The sequence below is a fragment of the Phodopus roborovskii genome, unplaced genomic scaffold (assembly GCF_943737965.1).
Source record: "Phodopus roborovskii unplaced genomic scaffold, PHOROB, whole genome shotgun sequence".
Classification (NCBI taxonomy): Eukaryota; Metazoa; Chordata; class Mammalia; order Rodentia; family Cricetidae; genus Phodopus; species Phodopus roborovskii.
In genome coordinates, this window is record NW_026126517.1 from 46,693,946 (window position 1) to 46,713,690 (window position 19,745).

General features: G+C 40.9%; 1 protein-coding gene across 1 annotated transcript in view; it reads right to left on the reverse strand.

The window, feature by feature from the left end:
• Positions 1-19,257, reverse strand: part of Mindy2 (MINDY lysine 48 deubiquitinase 2) — a 59,447-nt gene extending 40,190 nt beyond the window's left edge. Inside the window, exons 1-2 of the mRNA XM_051197909.1 lie at positions 18,287-19,257; positions 8,434-8,491 (exon numbers count right to left, since the gene is read on the reverse strand). Coding sequence (XP_051053866.1) covers positions 8,434-8,491; positions 18,287-19,054 — 826 coding nt within the window. The 5' untranslated portion in view covers positions 19,055-19,257. The remainder of the gene's footprint in view (positions 1-8,433; positions 8,492-18,286) is intronic.
• Between the last annotated feature and the right edge of the window lie 488 nt (positions 19,258-19,745).

Consider the following 19,745-nt stretch of genomic DNA (forward strand, 5'->3'; position numbering starts at 1 on the left):
TCTGATCTTCAGGCAAGCTTTATTAGATCATAAGCAAAATATCACCACAATAATGCTTGGGGACTAATGGCAAGACTCTCTTTATACTTATACCTTTTTATATATCCTTCCATATAGAACGTATTTACTGACTCATTATCTTTTGTGTTTTTTCTATGTTCTTTAGACAGGGTCATCTTTGTAGCACAGGCTAGCCTTGAAATCATGATTCTCCTGCCTCAGCCTCTCCAGTGCTGGGATTATAAGTGGGTTCTACCACACCTGCCTGATTTACTTCAATGAATAGAATTTCAGAGTAATGAGATGTCACTTATATAATTAGAAAATACTGTAGCTTTTATTGTTGTGCTCTCTACTGCTTACTCTGAAGACAGCTAGCTCCCATGTTGGGAAGCTCCTTATAAAGAGCTTCCTATGGCAGGAGGCTTCCAGCCAACAGTCATCAGATAACTAAGGGCTTTATTACCACAACTCAAGAGAAACTGAGTCCTGCCATCAACTGAATGTGTCAATGGCTATCAATTCTCCATAGTTACACTTTCACCTGAAGTGGCAGTTCTTGTGGGCACTGTGTCTTCAGCCTCCTAAGACCTTGAATGAAGCTGTCACCCAGATTCCGGACCCAAAGATACTGTTAAATAAATTATTATTGTTTGGGATGATTTATTATAAAGCACAAGATACCTAGTGTACTAGGCACACAATGCTAGAACCATATAGTTTAGGAAGAATTTGTAATATAAGAATCTGATTGATGGTGTGTGTGGATGCATTGGAGAGCAAACCCAGAACTTTGTTGAGTGCTACGGTATATTCTACCACTGAACAAAACCTATAGCCCTTATAATCAGATCTTTTTAAAAAGAAGAAATTAATCTTCTAAGAAAGCACCTTTCAGTTTTAGATATGAAAATAAATTATCTCTTAAGAGTATACTTTTATCTATATTATCACACTATAGTGTCTGTACTTATTTTAAAAACATTTACATAAAAGGTGCTTCTTTTCCACAGCTCTGGAGCCTAGAGATGACATAGGACAGCCTGGATTACATGGCAACCTTGTGTCACAAAACAGAAGTATTTCTTTTCTTTCTTTTTGGGATTTTTTTTTTGTTCTCTCAATATTTTTGCTTTCTTAAAAGATTTATTTTTAATATTATGTGTGAGATGGCTGGAAAGATAGCTCAGCAGTTAAGAGCATATACTAGTATTGCAGAGGACTGAAAAAGCTCATAACTGCCTGTAACTCCAGCCACAGGGGATCCAATGCCATCTTCTGGCCTCCATAGGCACTGTACTCTTGAACACATGTATGTGTGTGAATGCACAAGTACACACACAAACACACACACACACACACTTAAAGTTCGAAAAATGTTATTTGTAGATACAGGCATATGAACATGGGTGCCTGCAGAGGCCAGAAGAAGTATCAGATCTGGAGTTACAGGAAGCTGCAAGCCATCTGACATGGATGCTGGGACCTGAACTGGTAGGTGAACAAGCACTCTGAAGGGAAAGAGGGTTGGCACTGCAGCTGGGCAACAGAATGCTTTTCAAGCATGTGCAAGGACCCTGTCAAACAGCTGAGTCAATGAGTGGGGTTTTTAAAAGATGAATATGTCAGATTTGTTTTAGAAGAAAATATGGCTGGTAACTAACAAGGTTATAAAAAAATCCTAAGTTATATAATGTGTGGTTGCCTATAATAGACCATAGGGATGTATATAAGTGCACATATCTATGTTTATGTTTATTTACTTTTTCTACTGTGGAGGGTAAGATCTAGTACCTCATACTTGCTAGACAATGGCTTACCACTGAAGCATATCCCACACTCTTGAGATTTTAAGATGGATGGAGGATGAAACTGATGCTTTCAGAAGAGTATACTGGCATAGGCTAACTAGGAGAGTAGAAGAATAAGTCAGAGCCTCTGAAATATCAGTGCACATTGAAAAAATTTCAAAGAAAGTCTCCAATCAGAATTTGTTACTAAGAAGCTGTTCTAGGCAACTGAAAATTAGCAAACAAAACCCAATATTTACATTAGGATAGAATCTGGCAAGTACTAGTTAGTTTATCCCTGATGATCTTGGAAAAGAAGACATAGTTAACTGTAGTAAAAATTAAAATGTTTTAATACTGGTCTGTTTTTATAGTTTATTTGTATTCAAAGGATATTTTGTTTTGTTTTGTTTTGTTTTTGTTGTTTTTCAATACAGGATTTCTCTGTGTAGCTTTGGAGCTTGTCCTAGAACTCGATCAGTAGGCCTGGCTAGCCTTGAACTCAGAGCGATCTGCCTGTCTCTGCCTCCCAAGTGCTGGGATTAAAGATATGTACCACCAATGCCGGGCTTTCAAAGGATAATTTTTAAAAAGCCCAATAAGTCTATCATCCCTACTACTTTTATTTACTTGTCTTTTACTATACTTGTCTCATCGTCATACTACTGGGGATGGTTGTAGTCACAACATACATCCTAGACTTGTGTAAGATCTTAAAAGCAAACAACATTTATGTGGGATGAGATGTGTGGAGATTAGAGGACAAGTTGCAGGAGTCAGTTCTTTCTTCCACCACTTGGGGCCCAAGACTCAATTTGAGATCATCAGGCTTGGCAGCAAATGTCTTAATTTGCTGTGTCTGTATTTTCCATCTCATTTTTGTTGGTATGTACCACCTCATTCACCTAGTTCCCATTTTATTAGGCTTCTTTTTAAAATCAATTTTTATTTAAATTAAAAACAATCCTATGTTACATACCAATCCCAGTTCCCTCTCCCTCTCCTCTCTTCCCACTCCCCTAACATCTCCCCATCCCACTCCAGTCCATTCCTCAGGGATCATCAAAGTCACATCATTTGGGGCAAGACAGAGGCCCTCCCCCTTGCATCTAGGCTGAGAAAGTATCCTTCCATAGGGACATGGGCTCCAAAAAAGCATGTTCATGTACTAGGCACAAATACTGGTCCACTACCAGCAGTGTCAAAGACTGCCCAAGCCCCCCAACTGACACCCACATTCAGGGGCCCTAATTTGGTCTTATGCAGGTTCCCCAGCTGTCAATCTGGAGTCTGTGAGCTCCCACGTGCTCAGGTCAGCTGTTTCTGTGGGTTTCCTTAACATGATCTTGATCCCTTTGCTCATCACTCCTCCCTCTCTACAACTGGATTCCAGGAGTTTGGCTCAGTGCTTAGCACTTAATCTCTGCTTCTGCTTCCATCATCGACTGAATGAAGGCTCTATGATGGCATTTAAAGAAGTCATCAACCTCATTATAGGGAAAGGGCATTTAAGGTAGCCTCTCCACTTTATTGCTTAGATTCTTAGTTGAGGATCATCTGTATGGATTCCTGGAAATTTCCCTAGTGCCAGGTTTCTCATTAACCCCATAATGGCTCCCTCTATCAAGGTATCTGTTTCCTTGTTCTCCTTTTTTATTAGACTTTTTAACGCTGCCTAAGCATCTACATGCTATGTTACTTTCTCTATGCCAAATACTTGAACAAGCTACAGCTGCATTTTGGCCACCTTCTTACGTACAAGCAGAGATTTCTAAAATGAAACTCATTTGCTTTTCCTTCAACCTTGCCAAGCAAAATTCTCATTTTTATTGGGTGTGGATTACACCTGTAATCCAAGCATTTGCAGGCTGAGGCAGGGGGATTTTGAGCTAGAGAGCAACTTGGGTTATGTAGCAAAATCTTACCTCAAAATCAAGTAAGTAAAGAAAAACACAAAAAATTTCAAAAGCTGAATGTGCATGCTTGTTATCTGAGCACTAGTGAGGCAGGGATGGGGATTCTTGGGGTTTACTGGCCAGCCTAGCCTACTTGGCAAGCTTCAGGCCAGTGAAGCATTCAGTCTCAAAAACAAACAAAAAAGACAGTGTCTGAGGAATGACACCTGAATTTGTCTTCTGGCATACAGTTATGTGTGCCATACACATGTATACATGTACACACACACAAATACACACAAAATTCCCATCCTTTGGGGTATCTCACCTAGATGTTTGGAAAGCAACTAATGGTTTCTCTTATAATCTTTTCACTACTGCTTGCACGTTAACTCAAGTATTTTAATATTCCATGCTGTTGAGAAGGCTCAGCAGGTAAAAGCACTTTGCCCACAAGCCTGATGACTTGTTTGATCCATGGTACCCCTTCCCAAAAGTGTGCATGCACCGCCCCCAATATGCTATTTAATATACAATATCTCTAGCTCCTTCAGAGAACTAGAGTAATCTCAAGAGGAGACAATCCAACTAGCTTAGGATCTTATGCCACTTGTTCTGACTGGACTGATCCTAAGTAGATGATTTTACATAGACTCTGTTCATTTTGATCCCATTCCTTCTCCCTCTCTTCTGGATTACTTTATGCCATTCCTAGCAGCTAAAGCCCATGACCCCAAAACCTCTAGCTACCTTGGTTGTAGATTTTTCTTTTATCTCACAATAGTGTGTGTGTGTGTGTGTGTGTGTGTGTGCACATGCCATGGGACACAAGAGGAAGCCAGAGGACAACTTTCAGAAGTTGATTCTCTTCTTCCACTGTGGGTTCTGGGAGATTCAATTCAGGTCATTGGGCTTATTCATCAAGAGCATATTACCTGCTAAGCAATCTTGCCAGCACTAGGTACTTCTTCATCATGTTTTTTCTTTCTCCCTATCAAAATTCTCTGTGATATGTCCTATTTCTCGATGGCTTTATTAGCTAAGAAACAAGTCAACATACCAAAATGTGTTAATTATTTACTTTTTTCCAAGTGAAATACTCTTTTAATATTTATGCAGTGGAAGTCACTTGTGTAGCTACACTGATGACCATTGTTACTTCCAAACACCTCCATGGGGTATCTTGCTCAGTAAATACATTTGCTGATAAAAAATAGTAAAAGTAATCTCAAACACTGTCATGCTGGTACTGTGCTGATGCCTCTCTTGCCAGAATGTGGGTGGCCAAGGCAAAAGGATCACTGAGTCCATGAGTTTAGGAACATGGCCAAAGCACCTAAGACCTTTGAGACATGACAGAGAAAACAAGTCTAAGAACCCATGAGGTGGAAGAAAGAACTGGAGAGAGCCAATGGAAGACTGGTTCTAGGTCTCACTGGGTATAACATGAGTTAAACCTGTAGTGGGTTGTTTAGATAGAAAATATTTCCATCTTTATCTTGGAATAACTAGTGGTAAAACAGCCAAGCACATGAGGCTTACATCAGAATAGGTGAGATTGCATGGATCCCCTGTCTTGCCCAAGTTCCTGTGTTAAAAGGCCACATTTTGTGTCCTGTTGTGCAGGTTCTGGATTTGAAGCATTTTTGCATAGCATTGTGATACTGTATGTTTTGTCCCAGTCTTATAATAATGCTTCCTCCCATCATCCAGGGTTGGCTGCTGAACCCATACAGCTGTGAAGACTTGCCCTTGCTCTGATAGACTGCTTTTCAGTTAGGTATGAACATCTCAAGATATCATTTCTTCCTTCAAGGCTTTTTCTTTTTTTTCCAAGATAGGGTTTCTCTGTGCAGCCCTGGCTGTTATAAAATTCATTCTGTAGATCATACTGGCCTCAAACTCAGAGGTTTGCCTGCTTCTGCTCCAGAGTGCTGGGATTGGAGGTGTGCATCAAGATTCCCAAATTATATTAGATTTTTCAAAAAGATTCATTTTTATTTATATGCATATGTATGTATTAGTGTGGGCATTTGCCATGTTTTTGGGTACTCACGAAAACCAGGAGAGGGGTGTTGGATCCCCTGGAGCTGAAGCTAACTGACATTAGTTCTGGGAATCAAACCACTGAGCCATCTTTCTAGTCCCTGGAATTGTGATTTTTAAAGAAAAACATTCAACTATGACAATATGCTATCTGTGTTATAACAGCTATAGCATTTTCGTGAAAGTCAGATCATGCCAATCCTGTGTCCAGTGTCCTCATTGAAGTCAAAACTCATTCCCAGCAAAAAGTCAGTCTACATCAGCCAACTGGACCCACCTGATCAGAATCCAATTATTTTGAGCCCATCTCCTACTTATCTCCCTGACCCTTTTGTACTCTCCATGGCATTATCTTCACTGTTTAAAGTTCATTAATCTAGCCTTTATCTGCATATATCTAAGTATTTAGAGTAGTTTATCTACCACTATGAGGTCCCTAGCCTGTAAATATGGATTAATGGACATGGAATATGTATGTATGTATGCATGTATGTATACACTCCTTCCTCCCCCACAGGCTTTATAAAAGTCCCAATTCCAATTACTTAAGCTGCACCTACACACACACACACACACACACACACACACACACACAGACAGCTGGTTGCCTGGAACACTTGAAACAAACTATCAGCTATCTATTTATCTTTTGAGTCTTATTCTGTAGCCTATACTGACCTCAAACTCACATGATTACTTCTGCCTCAGCCTACCAAGTTCTGGGATTACCGATATATACCATAATACCATTAAATGTAGCTGGCAGTATTTTGTGTATGCTGTGTATGTGGGTATACATGCATGTGAATGCTCACATGTGGAGGCCAGACTTTGACATGTGGTATCTTCCTCAATCACTTTACCTTATTTTTTAAAATTTATTTATTTGTTTGCTTGCTTGTTTTATGAGATGGGTCTCTCTGTGTAGTCTTGGCTGTCCTGGAACTTACTATGTAGACTAGGCTGGCCTCGAACTCAGAGATCTGCCTGCCTCTGCCTCCTGAGTGCTGGAATTAAAGATGTGTGCCACCACATCTGGTTAAGATTTATTTTTGATTATGTATATATGTGTGTGTGTCTATGTGGGTGCATGTACATGTGAGTGCAGGTGCCTGCAGAGGCCAGAGGTGTTGGATCTCCTGAGCTGGAGTTACAGACAGTTATGAGGCACTTGCTACAAGTGCAACTGTGCCTTTAACCACTATGCCATCTCTCCAGGCCTTCACCTTACTTTTTGATCTCTTATATTAAGATCTCTCACTGAATCTGACAGCTCACCAATTGGTTGACCAGGAAACATCAAAGATTCTCTTGCTTCTACCTTTCATGTAGTACAGGCACATGCTGCTGCACTCAGCCTTTACATGAGTACTGAGGGAATCCAAAGTCAGGTCCTCATGCATGTGCAGTAAACAGTTTACTACCAACCAATCCATCTTCACATCCCTTGACTAAAGATCTTTTTTAAATAAAAATTTAATCACTAAAAATACTAGAAAGATATGGATAAAGATATTTGGTAATAATATATATAAGTTGTTTGTCAAATTGCAAAAGGTATATAGTACAATGAATTATCATCTTCTCTCTAGACAAGCTCAATTTGATATAGCCAGCCTGTCTTTTAAAAAAGATTTATTTTTATTATATGTATATGAGTGTTTGTCTACATGTATGTATGTGTACAATGTACATGCCTGGTGCCTATGGAAGATGAGGTAATTCCTCTAAAACTGGAGTTGCCCTACACTATGGGTACTGAAAACTGAATACAAGTCCTCTGCAAGAACAGCCAGTGCTCATAACTGCTGAGCCATCTCTACAGACCCTACTAGTCTGTTCTGACTGGGAGAGAATGCAATTCAATGCATTGCTTCCTTCAACAAAAAAACATTTCAGATGAAATAGACTATAAATTGACACAGACCCACAAATTACACTTTGGGTAGCAGTATCTCATATCATCTCCTCAGTTTTTTCTTTGCTTGTTTGTTTTGGTGTGTGTGTGTGTGTGTGTGTGTGTGTGTGTGTGTGTGTGTGTGTTTGTGTGTGTGTGTGTGTTGTTATACTTGTTTGTCAACTCTATTGATTAAATCAAGGATCTCACTCATCCTAGCCAAATGCCCCACCACTGAGCTACATATTCAGCCCAACTCCTTCAACTTTAATGCAAGTTGACACAATTCTAAAAAGGTCTTCCTTCCTTCCTTTCTTTCCTTCCTTTTCTTTTTTTCTTTTTTTGTTTTTGTTTTTCAAGACAGGATTTCTGTGTAACTGGCCTAGCTGTCCTGGAGCTAGCTCTGTAGACCAGGCTGACATCAAACTCACAGAGATCTGCCTGTCTCTGCCTCCTGAGTGCTGGGATTAAAGGCTTGTGCCACCACCACCTGGCTAAAAAAGTATTTTTCTAATGCTAAAGTTTTTGTATCTTTTTTCACTCTGCAATTTACAGGGATTAATTAATTAGTGTGATATTCTCTGGATTTTGCCCAGTCTTCTTATTTATAGTTCAGGATTCTAATCATGGTTGGAAGAATGTTGTAACAGTCAAGAATAGGAACATACTGGTAAAATTTTTAATTAGCATATTCAGAACTATAATTTTAAAAATAGATTATATAATAGTACCAGTAAAACAACAGCTTTGAAAACTTCATTTAATTTTGTAAAAGATACAAAATCACCAAGTCTTTGGCACTGACCTAAATATTCCATCAGCTGTTCCGCAGTTATGATTTCCATCATTGGTGGAAGTTTCACCTGAAAAAACAAAGTATTATTTCTATAAGAAATGTTTTTGATGACTGAATTGTTTCCTGTAGTCAAAAAACAAGCATACATGTGCATGCACACACACAAACACCTTCTACATAAATACATTGATATTCATGCTTATATAACAAAGTCATCCAGGCATGTGGCTCATGCCTGTACTTCCAGTACTCAGTAGAAGGATGGCCATGAGTTTTAAGTCAGCTTAAGCTATAGAGAGTGACTTTCTCAAAAAATACAAATATGGATGAAAAAAATAGTTCAGCAGGCAAAAAGTGCTTGATAAGTGAGCTTGATTCCAGGAACTCAGGATGACTCTTATAGTTGTTCTCCGACTTTACATACACACCGTGATACATACACACACTGTGATACATATGCACACCAAAACACACATGAATCCTTACTCACATCTCATACACACATACACAAATAATAGTTTTTAAAATGAAGTATAACAAAGTCTTGTCATTGTAACAATTATAATGATAATCATATAAAGATATTGAGAGGTCTGAAAAGCCATGTGTTTTTACCATTTAATATAATTGCTATGAGAAACAGTAAACCTGTAATCCCAACACTGAGAAGGCTGACAGCTTGGCCTATGTAAAGAGACCTTGTCAAAATAAATAAATAGCCAGGCATAGTAGTATACACCTGTAATCCTAGCACTTGGGAGACAGGGGCAGTTGGATCAAGAGAGTTCAAGGCCACCTTTGGTTATCAATGTGAGGCCAGCCTATGATACATATATAAGACACAAGACCTTGTTTCAGAAAATGAGAAAACAAAGCCTAATAACAAAAATCAAGATTATGGCTACTCCTGGAGATTATGAAAGATTTATAGTAGAGAGACTGTAAGAGCTTGTGAGGTGCTGTAAACTAAGGTTGCTAAGATTGTATAGCAAGTGCTTTTAGCCACTGACCTACCTCACTGATCTAAAATAAATTTTCAAATGGTTGTCAGATGAGTTACATATACCATGGACAATTACTAAATATTTTTTTTCTGACATCTACAATCACACTGTTTCATTCACAGAATAGAAGAAAAATAAATATTCAGGAGACTGGAGTGATGCCTCAGCAGTTAAGAGCACTAGCACATACATGGTGGCTCACAGTTGCTTGTAACTCCGATTCTAGAAGATTAGATACCTCCTTTTGGATTCTGAAGGCACCGGGCACATACATATATACATACATACAGGCAAACACACACACACACACAATGTTTTGAAAGTCTTAAAAATATTCAAGATGGAAATTCTAAATAACTACCATATCAATGATAGAAGAACATAACTGAAAATATATTATTAGTCATTATTTTCTGTTCAACCAAGGAAACTGTTTAAATCATCAATTTCTTCAATAGCTCCCTAATTGTTAAAGAAGGTATTCTAAGTTTATGCTATCAAATGTGTTAATGACATATTAAAAGAGTTTGTTTTGTTTTTTGTTTGTTTGGTTGGTTGTTTGGTTTTGGTTTTTCAAGACAGGGTTTCTCTGTGGCTTTGGAGACTGTCTTGGAACTAGCTCTTATAGATCTCAAACTCATAGAGATCCTCCTGCCTCTGCTTCCCAAGTACTGGCATTAAAGGCATGTGCCACCACCGCCCGGCTGATATATTAAAAGATTTTTAATCAATGATAAAACAAGTTTCCAAAATGTTGCAAGACATAGCAGTGTTAGCCTCTCTGAAAGCACATATGACAGCCGATGCTTAGGGCCCAGTTGTCTTCTGGATTTATCACTTACTGAAAAACAAGATACGCCACAGAGGCTTGCTCATCCTATTATTCTAAATGATTTTTGTCTCTGTAACAATGTATTCTAAAGAATAATTTTGGCTGCAGGCAGCATTCTAGTTTCTGTCTAGTCCAATGCCCCATTTCAGTGTACTTTATAAACCATTCTCCTAAACAATATGTTTTTTTAAAAAAATATGTACTTTTTACACACACACACACACACACACACACACACACACACACACACATATATATATATATATATATATATATGCCATGTGTGTACACATACCCAGGGGTCAGAAATGGGTACTAGATCCCATGAATCTGGGGTTATATGCAGTTGTGAGCCCTAATTTGGGTGTGGAAAATCAAACAGGTTCTTTGCAAGAGTTCTCTGCGAGTGTTTTGAACTGCTGAACCAGCTCTGCAGCCCACTTCCTACATATAATTTTAAAACTGAAGTTCACTTGCAAATTATGGTTTGCTGTCTGTTATTCTAAGGAAAAGGTGAGTATTTTACTCATTGTTTATATATTCTTTGGCTACATTTCAATATATTCCACATTTTTTTTTGTACTACAGTAGGAAAGTTTAATTTCTCTGACAGAGACTGATGAAACACAAAGCCTAACATGATTACTAACTAGTTTTAATATTTTTTATTATTTTATTTTATATGTATGGGGGTGTTTTGCCTGCATGTATGTCTATGTACCATTTGTATGCCTGGTACCCATAGAAACCAGAGGAGGCCAGGAGAGAGCATCAGACCTACTGGAGATAGTGGTTGTGAGCTGCCACATAGGTGCTAGGAATTGGACCAGGTCTTCTGGGAGACCAGCTGGTGCTTTTTTTTTTTTTTAAGATTTATTTATTTATTATGTACACAGTGCTCTGTCTGCATGTGCATATGCTGCCACGTGGTTTCTAGGAACTGAATTTGGGACCTTGGGAAAAACAGCCAGTGATCCTAACCTCTGAGCCATCTCTCCAGGCCACAGCCAGTGCTATGAACCCCTTAGCTATCTCTATAGCCCCATGAAGTAATTCTTTACATGATAATGTACTAATTTTTGCTTTAGACTATTTTAGCTATCATTATACAGTATTTTTCAAGGTGTTTCAGTATCATTTTTGAAGTGCTGATATCTGAATATATCTAGCAATCTGAAAGGGCCATTTATACATAGACTGTTTTTTTATTATTGTTGTTATTATTAAGATAGGCCTCATTATATAGCCTTAGCTAGCCTAGAACCCACTATATAGACCAGGCTGGCCTCAAACTCACAGAGATCCGCCTGCCTCTGCTTCCTGCATGCTGAGATTAAAGGTGTATGCCACCATCCCTTTCATTTTTCTTGTTTCTACATTTTTTCATATTTATTTATTTAGTGATTGTACCTATATGGGCACACATGTATCTGGGTAGACTTGTGGAGGTCATAAGACAACTTGCCAGAGTCAAACTCAGATTGTCAGGCTTGGTAGTAAGCCACCTTTACCTGTTGAATCTTCTTGCCAACTTAAAAGAATTATGTATTCTCTTATTGAAGACAGTTTCAATGTGACAAATTCACCAGAAGATTTCATGAACAAGTAATTTATCTTAAGGGGCCTACATGATGGTCCAGCAGGTAAAGGAACTTCCCACCAAGCCCAATGACCTGACAATTTGAGTTCCAACCTCTGAACCCACATAATGGAGGGGAGAAGTAGGTTGTCCTCTGACCTCTACACACGGACTGTAGTGAACCCTCCCAAATGTAAAAAGAAGATAAAAGAAATCCCCCCCCTTTTTTTTTCATTTCTGCAATGCCGTAAAATTAAGAAGCCAGAGAGGCTGGGGCTGTAGCTCAGTGGTAGAGCTGCATTCACCATACATACACCATACACAAGGTCCTATGTCAGCCACCAAGAGCAGAGGGTAAGAACAAGATGGAGACCCTGAAGAACACATGAATTCAGCATATACATTCTATAATCCTAGGAGTCTATATAATTTCAGAACATAGTCTTGACTTCCCAAGAGGAGACTGCATATCATGCCCTGTTCTAAGCATATAAAATAGAAATGATCACCTGTATACTGACATCAGAAGTAGCCTCAAGAGATGTCAAAAATGAAAACAGTAAAATCTGGTGTTTAAAATACTACTGAAAATTTAAACAGAAATGTCCTAAAAGTGATAGGCTAAGATTTTAAGGGAATGGAGAAGTAGTAAATGTGGAGAACTCAACATTACTAAGAAATAAGGAGCAGCTTATATAGATGATTCCAACACTGGGCATTTGAGGCACATTGATTCACAGTGAGTTCCAGATTGGCAAGAGCCCCTTGACCTTGTCTCAAAAAACAAACAACAGCATTATAAAGAAGAAGGAGAAGGAGAAGAAGAAGAAAGATAGATCAGTTATCATAAGTAATTGTTAAACTTTTCTTTTGTTTGTTTGTTTTGTTTTTGTTTTTCAAGATAGGGCTTCTCTGTGTAGCTTTGGAGCCTGTCCTAGAACTCACTCTGTAGATCAGGCTGGCCTCCAACTCACAGAGATCCACCTGCCTCTGCCTCCCAAGTGCTAGGGTTAAAGCTGTGCCACCACTGGCCAACAATTGTTAGGTCAGACACTCACCTCTGTCTGACCTAACATCGTTGGAATTAATGTGGCAGACCACTGGCTGGCTTCCACTAAACTAAAACCTAAGAAAGCCAGTAGATAGCATCTGAGTCCCATAGCTGAAGTTCTTCAAGCCTCCTTCACCCCCTCACTTTGCTATATCTCACCTATCTGATGTTTGCACCAATGTATTTGAAATATTATTTGTTGTATTACTTTAATAATTTCATGAAACTGTTACCACATCAGAACATGGGATTTTGGGTAACCTAAATTTGTGTTCCCAGGCCATTTTTGGCTCCAGAATAGAATGAGTAGTTGCCCCACACTTTTTCGTTTGTTTGTTTGTTTTGTTTGATCTTGTCTTTCAGACAGGCTCCAAACTTACAGTAAGATAAGATTTTTTTCATTTTTTAAAATGTCATCAGATCCCTAACACAATAAAAACAAAGCATCCAAAGCAAGCAGTGCACAGTGCTCCAGAACGGTAATTCCACTCCCAGGAGGAGGGCAGAGAAGGATCAGAACCAATTTTAGGTACATAGTAAATTTGAGACCAAAACAAAGAAAAAGCAACTCAATCAATTAAAAGTGGAGAATAAGGCACTGGAAAGATAGTTCAGTGGCTCCAGATCACTGGCTGTTTCTTCAGAGTACCCAAGTTCTATTTCCAGCACCTACATGGCAGTTTACAACAGCCTAACTGTAGTCCTAGTGGATTTGATGCCTTCTGGTCTCTTCTGGCCTTTCAAAGGCACAGGCACATCCATGGTACACATACATACATATAAACCAAACAGTCACACATATAAAATGAAAGTAACTTAAAAAATAAAAGTAGAGAATAAGTGGATGAAGAGGTGGTTCAAAGGTTAAGAGCACTTACTGGCGTTCCATTGGCAGCATTCACATCTATGTTTACAACCATATGTAATTCCAGTCCCAAGGACTATGATGCCCTCTTCTGGCCCAGCACTAGACATACATGTGGTACACATGCATACATGCATGAAAAACAACCCCTCCCCCCAAAAAGATACATAGAAGTATTTTTTTTTAATGGAGAATAATGGGAACAGCATCAAAGTTGACTTTAAGCCAGGTATGTTGCTGCACACTTGTAATTGTAGCACTCCCCAGAGAACTGAGAGTTCAAATGCAGAGACTAAATAGCAACACCCTATTCCAAAACAAAGTAGAAACAAAATTACTATATTCGAAGGCCTAGTTTGTTGGTACCACATGTTTTCAAAAATCAAATATCTTTTACCTGGACCTCCATAGGCATGATTGGAAAAGGAAAAGGAAGGCTTTTTCACTGAAGGAATACTATCAAAACCCAGGCATCCACCCATGCTGTTCTCTGCTATTTTACTCACAAGTCCAGAGACACATACTACTTCTAATTCTTGGGAGAAAGTGGGAAAGGAAGCCTCAGAACTGTTCCTCAAATCTTCTATTTAGATAAGGTTCCACCACTGTGTAAAGTTTTTAATTTCCCCTTACAAGATCTATATTTAAAACAGAGTAGGCAGAGGCTAAGATAAAACCTTTGGCTCACCATCTGTTTTTCCTTTTTTATAAGGTTTTGGAAAACCTCAAAAGAGTTTTGTGCTTACTTTAGGAAAAGACAGCGTGAAAAAATTAGTGTGGCTACAATTCTTCTACAGGTTTGGGGTAGGATAGGGCAGAATAAGTCAGAAATTAACATGAAGGATTTGTGGAGGAGAAAAACACATAGGAGAGGAGATGTCATTGGAAAGTAGCAACAGCAAGTAGTCACTGCTGGAAAGATGCTCATAGACATGGAGTTTCACTTCAAGGAGATAAAGCAGGACATGTCAATTTGAACTTTAAATCTCTCTCTCTTTCTGTCTCTCTGTGTGTCTCTCTCTGTCTCCTTATTTACTTACTTCTTTGAAGACAGGGTTTCTCTGTGTAGCTCTGGCTGTCCTTGAACTCACACTGTAGACCAGGCTGGTCTCGAACTCAGAGATCCACCTGCCTCTGCCTCCCAAGGGCTGGGATTAAGGTGTGTTATCACTACCCAGTGAAGATTTTTTTTTTCTCCTTTTGTCATCATATTGTTCAGCTTTTTTCTTGCTCATTTATAAGTGCTCTTTATAAAATAAGAAACTAATCCTCAGGTTTAGAAAGAGAAGGCTCAGTAGTTAAGAGCACTGGCTGCTCTTCTAGAGGACCGAGATTCAATACCAAGCACTCATAAGGTGTCTCACAACTGTCAGAAACCCCAGTTCCAGGAGAACTGGTGCCCCTTTCTGGATTCCTGGGCACCAGACATGCATGTAGTGCACAGATATGCACGCAGGCAAAAACACCCATACACACTAAAGAAGAAGTCAGATGAAGATGATCAAAGCACACCACAAACATGTTTGAAAATGCTATAATGAGAGCTAGAGATGTAACTCAGTTGACAGGTGTCTGCCTAGCATATATGAAGCCCTGGTTAACCCCAGAACCATATAAACTGGGAGTGGTGGCACATGCTTGTAATTCCAGTACTTTGGAAGTTGAGGCAGGAGAACCAGAAGTTCAAAATTCATCCTCAGGCTACACAGCAAGTTGGAGCCCAAGCTGTGATATATTAGATTTTGTCTTGAAAACAAAAAACAAATATTATAATGAAATCCAATATTTTCTATATAATTAGTATATGCATGAAATGTCATAGCAAAACCCATTATTTTATACAATAAAATGCTAACTATGAAAAGAAACTTGAAAAACAAAACAAAAAAACTTGAGGCTGGGACAATTGGCTCACGGAAAAAAAAGTGCACCTGAGTTTAGATTCCTGGCACCAATGGAAAAACTGAGTGGCAGTGTCATAGTTCTGTTCCTTAGCACTGAAGAGTGGTGAAGTAGGCAGGCAAACCCAGTCTAAGTGAAAGAACAAATTCAACTGAGAGACCCTGTCTCCAAATGAACCAAAACAACAAGAAATATTGAGAGTGATATAGAAATACACCCAACCTCCACACTTAACACACATAGGTAAGAGTGCACATGAGCATGCGCACCCCCCCCCCCCAAGTTCTTAGACATTGTAACTGGACAAATACTTTGTCTCTGTGTTGTGTATAGTAGGTGCCCTTTTGTTCTCCTTTTTAACCTCAATCATCCATCCAACAAAAATCTGGAAATCCCTGCTGACGTCCAAAAGGCAAATAACATTTTTGTATTATTAGGAAAACAGTTTTGACCTCTAGAAACCCTGGCTCACCTTGAGAATACTACTTGGCATTGTTTCTCTCACCCATCTCCCTATCAATCATTAATGATGACTGATTTTTGTTGGCATAAATAGCCTACAGGCAAAAAACAAAAACAAAACCTACAGAACAATCTTCAAATTCATTAGCATGCATATTCATTTATGTCTTTCCCCATGTCCCCTGCATTTCAACCAAACTCGAAGGTGAGCAAAACACACTATGTGATTTTTCTTCAAATGTACCCTTTTGTCCAGAGGCCTTATCTCATTCAATCTTGTGATTTGATCAGTACATCTCATCTCTGAAGCCTTCTCCTGAGAGCCTATTCCCAGTTACCCACCACCTCCTTTCCCCCCCCCTTTCTTTTCTTGTACTTCCTAAGCACATTAGCGCTGCAATTACTCTTTATGTCCACCTCCTTACCATGTCCTGAGCTACTGGAAGGCTGATGTTCTTTGTACTGTTTTTGCATTTGTAGTGTCTTCCACAAAACCAAACCCAAACGTGATTACATGTTTGAATCTGTCTTCCAGAATCAATTCAAAGCTCATATATCCACAAAGTAATCCAGGCCATGGTAGCTGCCCCTCCCACTCTGAATGTGGGTGGCAGTCCACAGGCTATGTGTTTGGACTAAATAAAAAGGAGAAATCCAATTGAGCAGTCATCTTTCTCTGCTTTCTGACTATGAATGCAATGTGACTAGTTACTTCAGGCTAGAGCTGCCATGTGCTCCCCAACTTAATGGACTGTACCTTCAAACTGTGAGAAAAACCAAAAACAAACCCTACCTTATGTTGCTTTTGTCAGGTATTTTGTTACAGCAATGAGAAAGGGAGCTATGCCAGAAAACTGGTACTCTGGAATGAAGCCTTAGGTATGATAAACCTGACCATGTAGCTCTTAGACCTCTTGAACTGGTCTGTAGAAAGAATGTGGAAGTTTGAAACTCTGGGACAGAAAAGCCCTAGAATGCTATGAGCAGAGGTTAATCAAAACAATCTTCAAATTCATTTGCATGCATACCCACTCACAGAGTAATTCAGATGATTGGAATCCAGATAATTCCATCAAGAGGCCCAGATACCCAATATGAAACTGGTGTTTGGGATTTCTCTCTCACTATCAGTTCTTCATAACTGATTGAAAAGTTCAAGCTATTATTCCTTTAGGGAACATTTTAACTGCAGATGGAATTATCAGTTTGAAAACAGGTGCTGAGATGCACCTCTCAGCACCCAGAAACTGCAAGCTTAAATATGACACTTTATTCTGAGGCCTCAATAAACTGGCCATTCCCCTTTTGTGCTCCAGTATCTTAGTTTGTCATTTCTTATTTTAGTTAATAGTTTTAGCTTCCTTTACACATTCTAATGTATAGTTACTGTTGAAATTCCAAACCTTTGAACTAGAGCCAAAGAAACAAGACAAGTAAAAAATCATACACAAGATTAAAATACAGTCTTTGAAAACAAGTAACTTATGGTAAGTAGGCTCAGACCAATGCTTTTCCTTAAATGGAATTTATCTAAAAGGGCTGTATCTCCCCTATCTCCATTCCTTCACTTATCCACACCCAAGCGGGATAGGCAGCATTGTCTAGAAAAGTGTATATATAATCCTTAATACTCACTTCATGGTGTCACATTGATAGTAACTCTGAAGATCACTTTTTCCAGTTTCAACTGTTTTGCATATGTGATAATGTCAGTAAGAAAGAGTAATATATAGACGAATATAGCTAAAAATATTCGGCAGGTGTGGGTGTAGGGTGCTTTCGATTCTACCTGTTTAAAAGTACACCATCAGTTACAACCTTTAACTGAGTGTTGAACTTTTAATACCAAAGGGACCTGAAGTTAGGGGCAATTCTTCCTGACATATACATACGTGAATAATTGTTCAATAAAGAAATCCTGGAATTAATTTCATGTAAGGGGCTGTTAGATCTAATGGTGCATGCCTGTAATCCTAGCACCCTGGAGGCTGAAGCACGAAGATCATGAGTTCGAAGACTGCCTAAGCTACACAGATAAACCGTGTCTCATAAAAGGAGGAGTCTGATGAATGAAGAAACAAGGAAGCCTTCAGCTGACAAACAAGTTTCCTCACCCCATTCTGCCCCTCCCCACAAGCTGTAGGAAGTAGAAAGCTGCAGATTGTACCTTCCAGGCCAGAAGCAAAACATTGAGGATGGCCAGCAAAGGGCAGGGACCATTCTCATTCTGGGTGATGATGGGCGTGTTCTCCTCTTTCCATTGGATCCATTTGATGTGATACACTGACTGTCCCGGAAAGCGTTCTTTGGAGGCCGCTAGCACCTGAGCCGGGTCCTCCTCCTCTTCTTTGCACAGAGGTGCAGCCCTGGGCGGCCCCGCCGCGCCCTCCTCCACGTCTTCGGGGACCCTGGTCTCTGCTCCCTCCTCACTATTGAACTCAGAGCTACTGGGGAAAGAATGCAGGTTGGAGAAAGACTCCAGGGAGTCCAAGCTGGGCGAGTCCCCAGGGGGGCTCGGCTCGCTGCAGCTGCTGCTCAGGGCGCCGGCGCTGCTGGGCTCCTCGGCCGCCTGCTCCACCCCGCAGGTGCCCGCATCTCCCACTGGCCCCGACCCTCGGCCCGCCGCGGCCTCGGCCAGCTCCGGAGAGGCGGTCACCTTGTGCTGCCCTCTCGGAGGCGCCTCCGAGACAGCGGGGATCGGCGACGCGCTGTCCTTCAAGTCCGAGCCCGCGCCGCTGCCGAGCTTTGAGAGGGACGTCGGATCCCCGGGGCTGCTCCGCGCGGCCGCCGCCCCCTGACCGCCGCTCTCCACCGCGCGTCCTGCGAGACCATCCTCAGCCTCGCGACCGACGTGCCGTCGCCCTTCCGGCGGCGACTCCCGTCCCGCCGCCACCCCGAGTTCCAGAGGCTGCGGGCTGTCAGGGCCGCTCTCCATCCCCGGCCGCCCGCCCCTGGTCCTATAGACACCGCGGCCGGCTCTCCTCTGCCAGCGCCTCCGACGCCATGACAGCCGCTCAGTGGCAGCTCCAGCGCCCTAGCGCGGCCTCGGCCAGGCACGTCACCGGAGAGGGCAGCGGGAGCGCGCGTGCGCGAGCTCGCGCCCGCCCGGTCGGAGCGTGCCTCTGCGTGATCGCGCTCGGTGAGGAACCGGGACCCACACAGAGAGAGCCTCTCCCCCAGGCCACGCCCCCCGCCAGCGCGTTCAAGCCTGGGAAAGCAAAACGAGGGTAGGGGCGTGGTTGGGGGCGTAGCCAAAGGCGCGGCTCGGGCATCTGCAACGCCAGTAGGAAAATAGCTTCTGTGTGGGGGCCGGAAATTGAACTCCCCAGCATCCCTGCTGTGCGCGCTTTCTTTAAAGACAGTCGCCAAGGCTAGAGCGAGTGTGGTCCAACTTTGGGCTTGTGCCTGGTGAGCCCCGAAAATGGCAGTAGTACTGGAAGGGAGCCATTCTCTTTGGGTCTCTAGAGAGCTGTTTCTTCAGCTTTTAATATCGGAAATTGGAAGCATTTCTTAGGCAGTGCAGGTTTTAAAGGCGGAGATCTGTTGGAGGCTTTTGGAAGACTGCGCTGCACGGGGGCAGCGCTCCCTGGATTTTGGCTGAGAATAGCTGTGCTCCCCACTGGCTA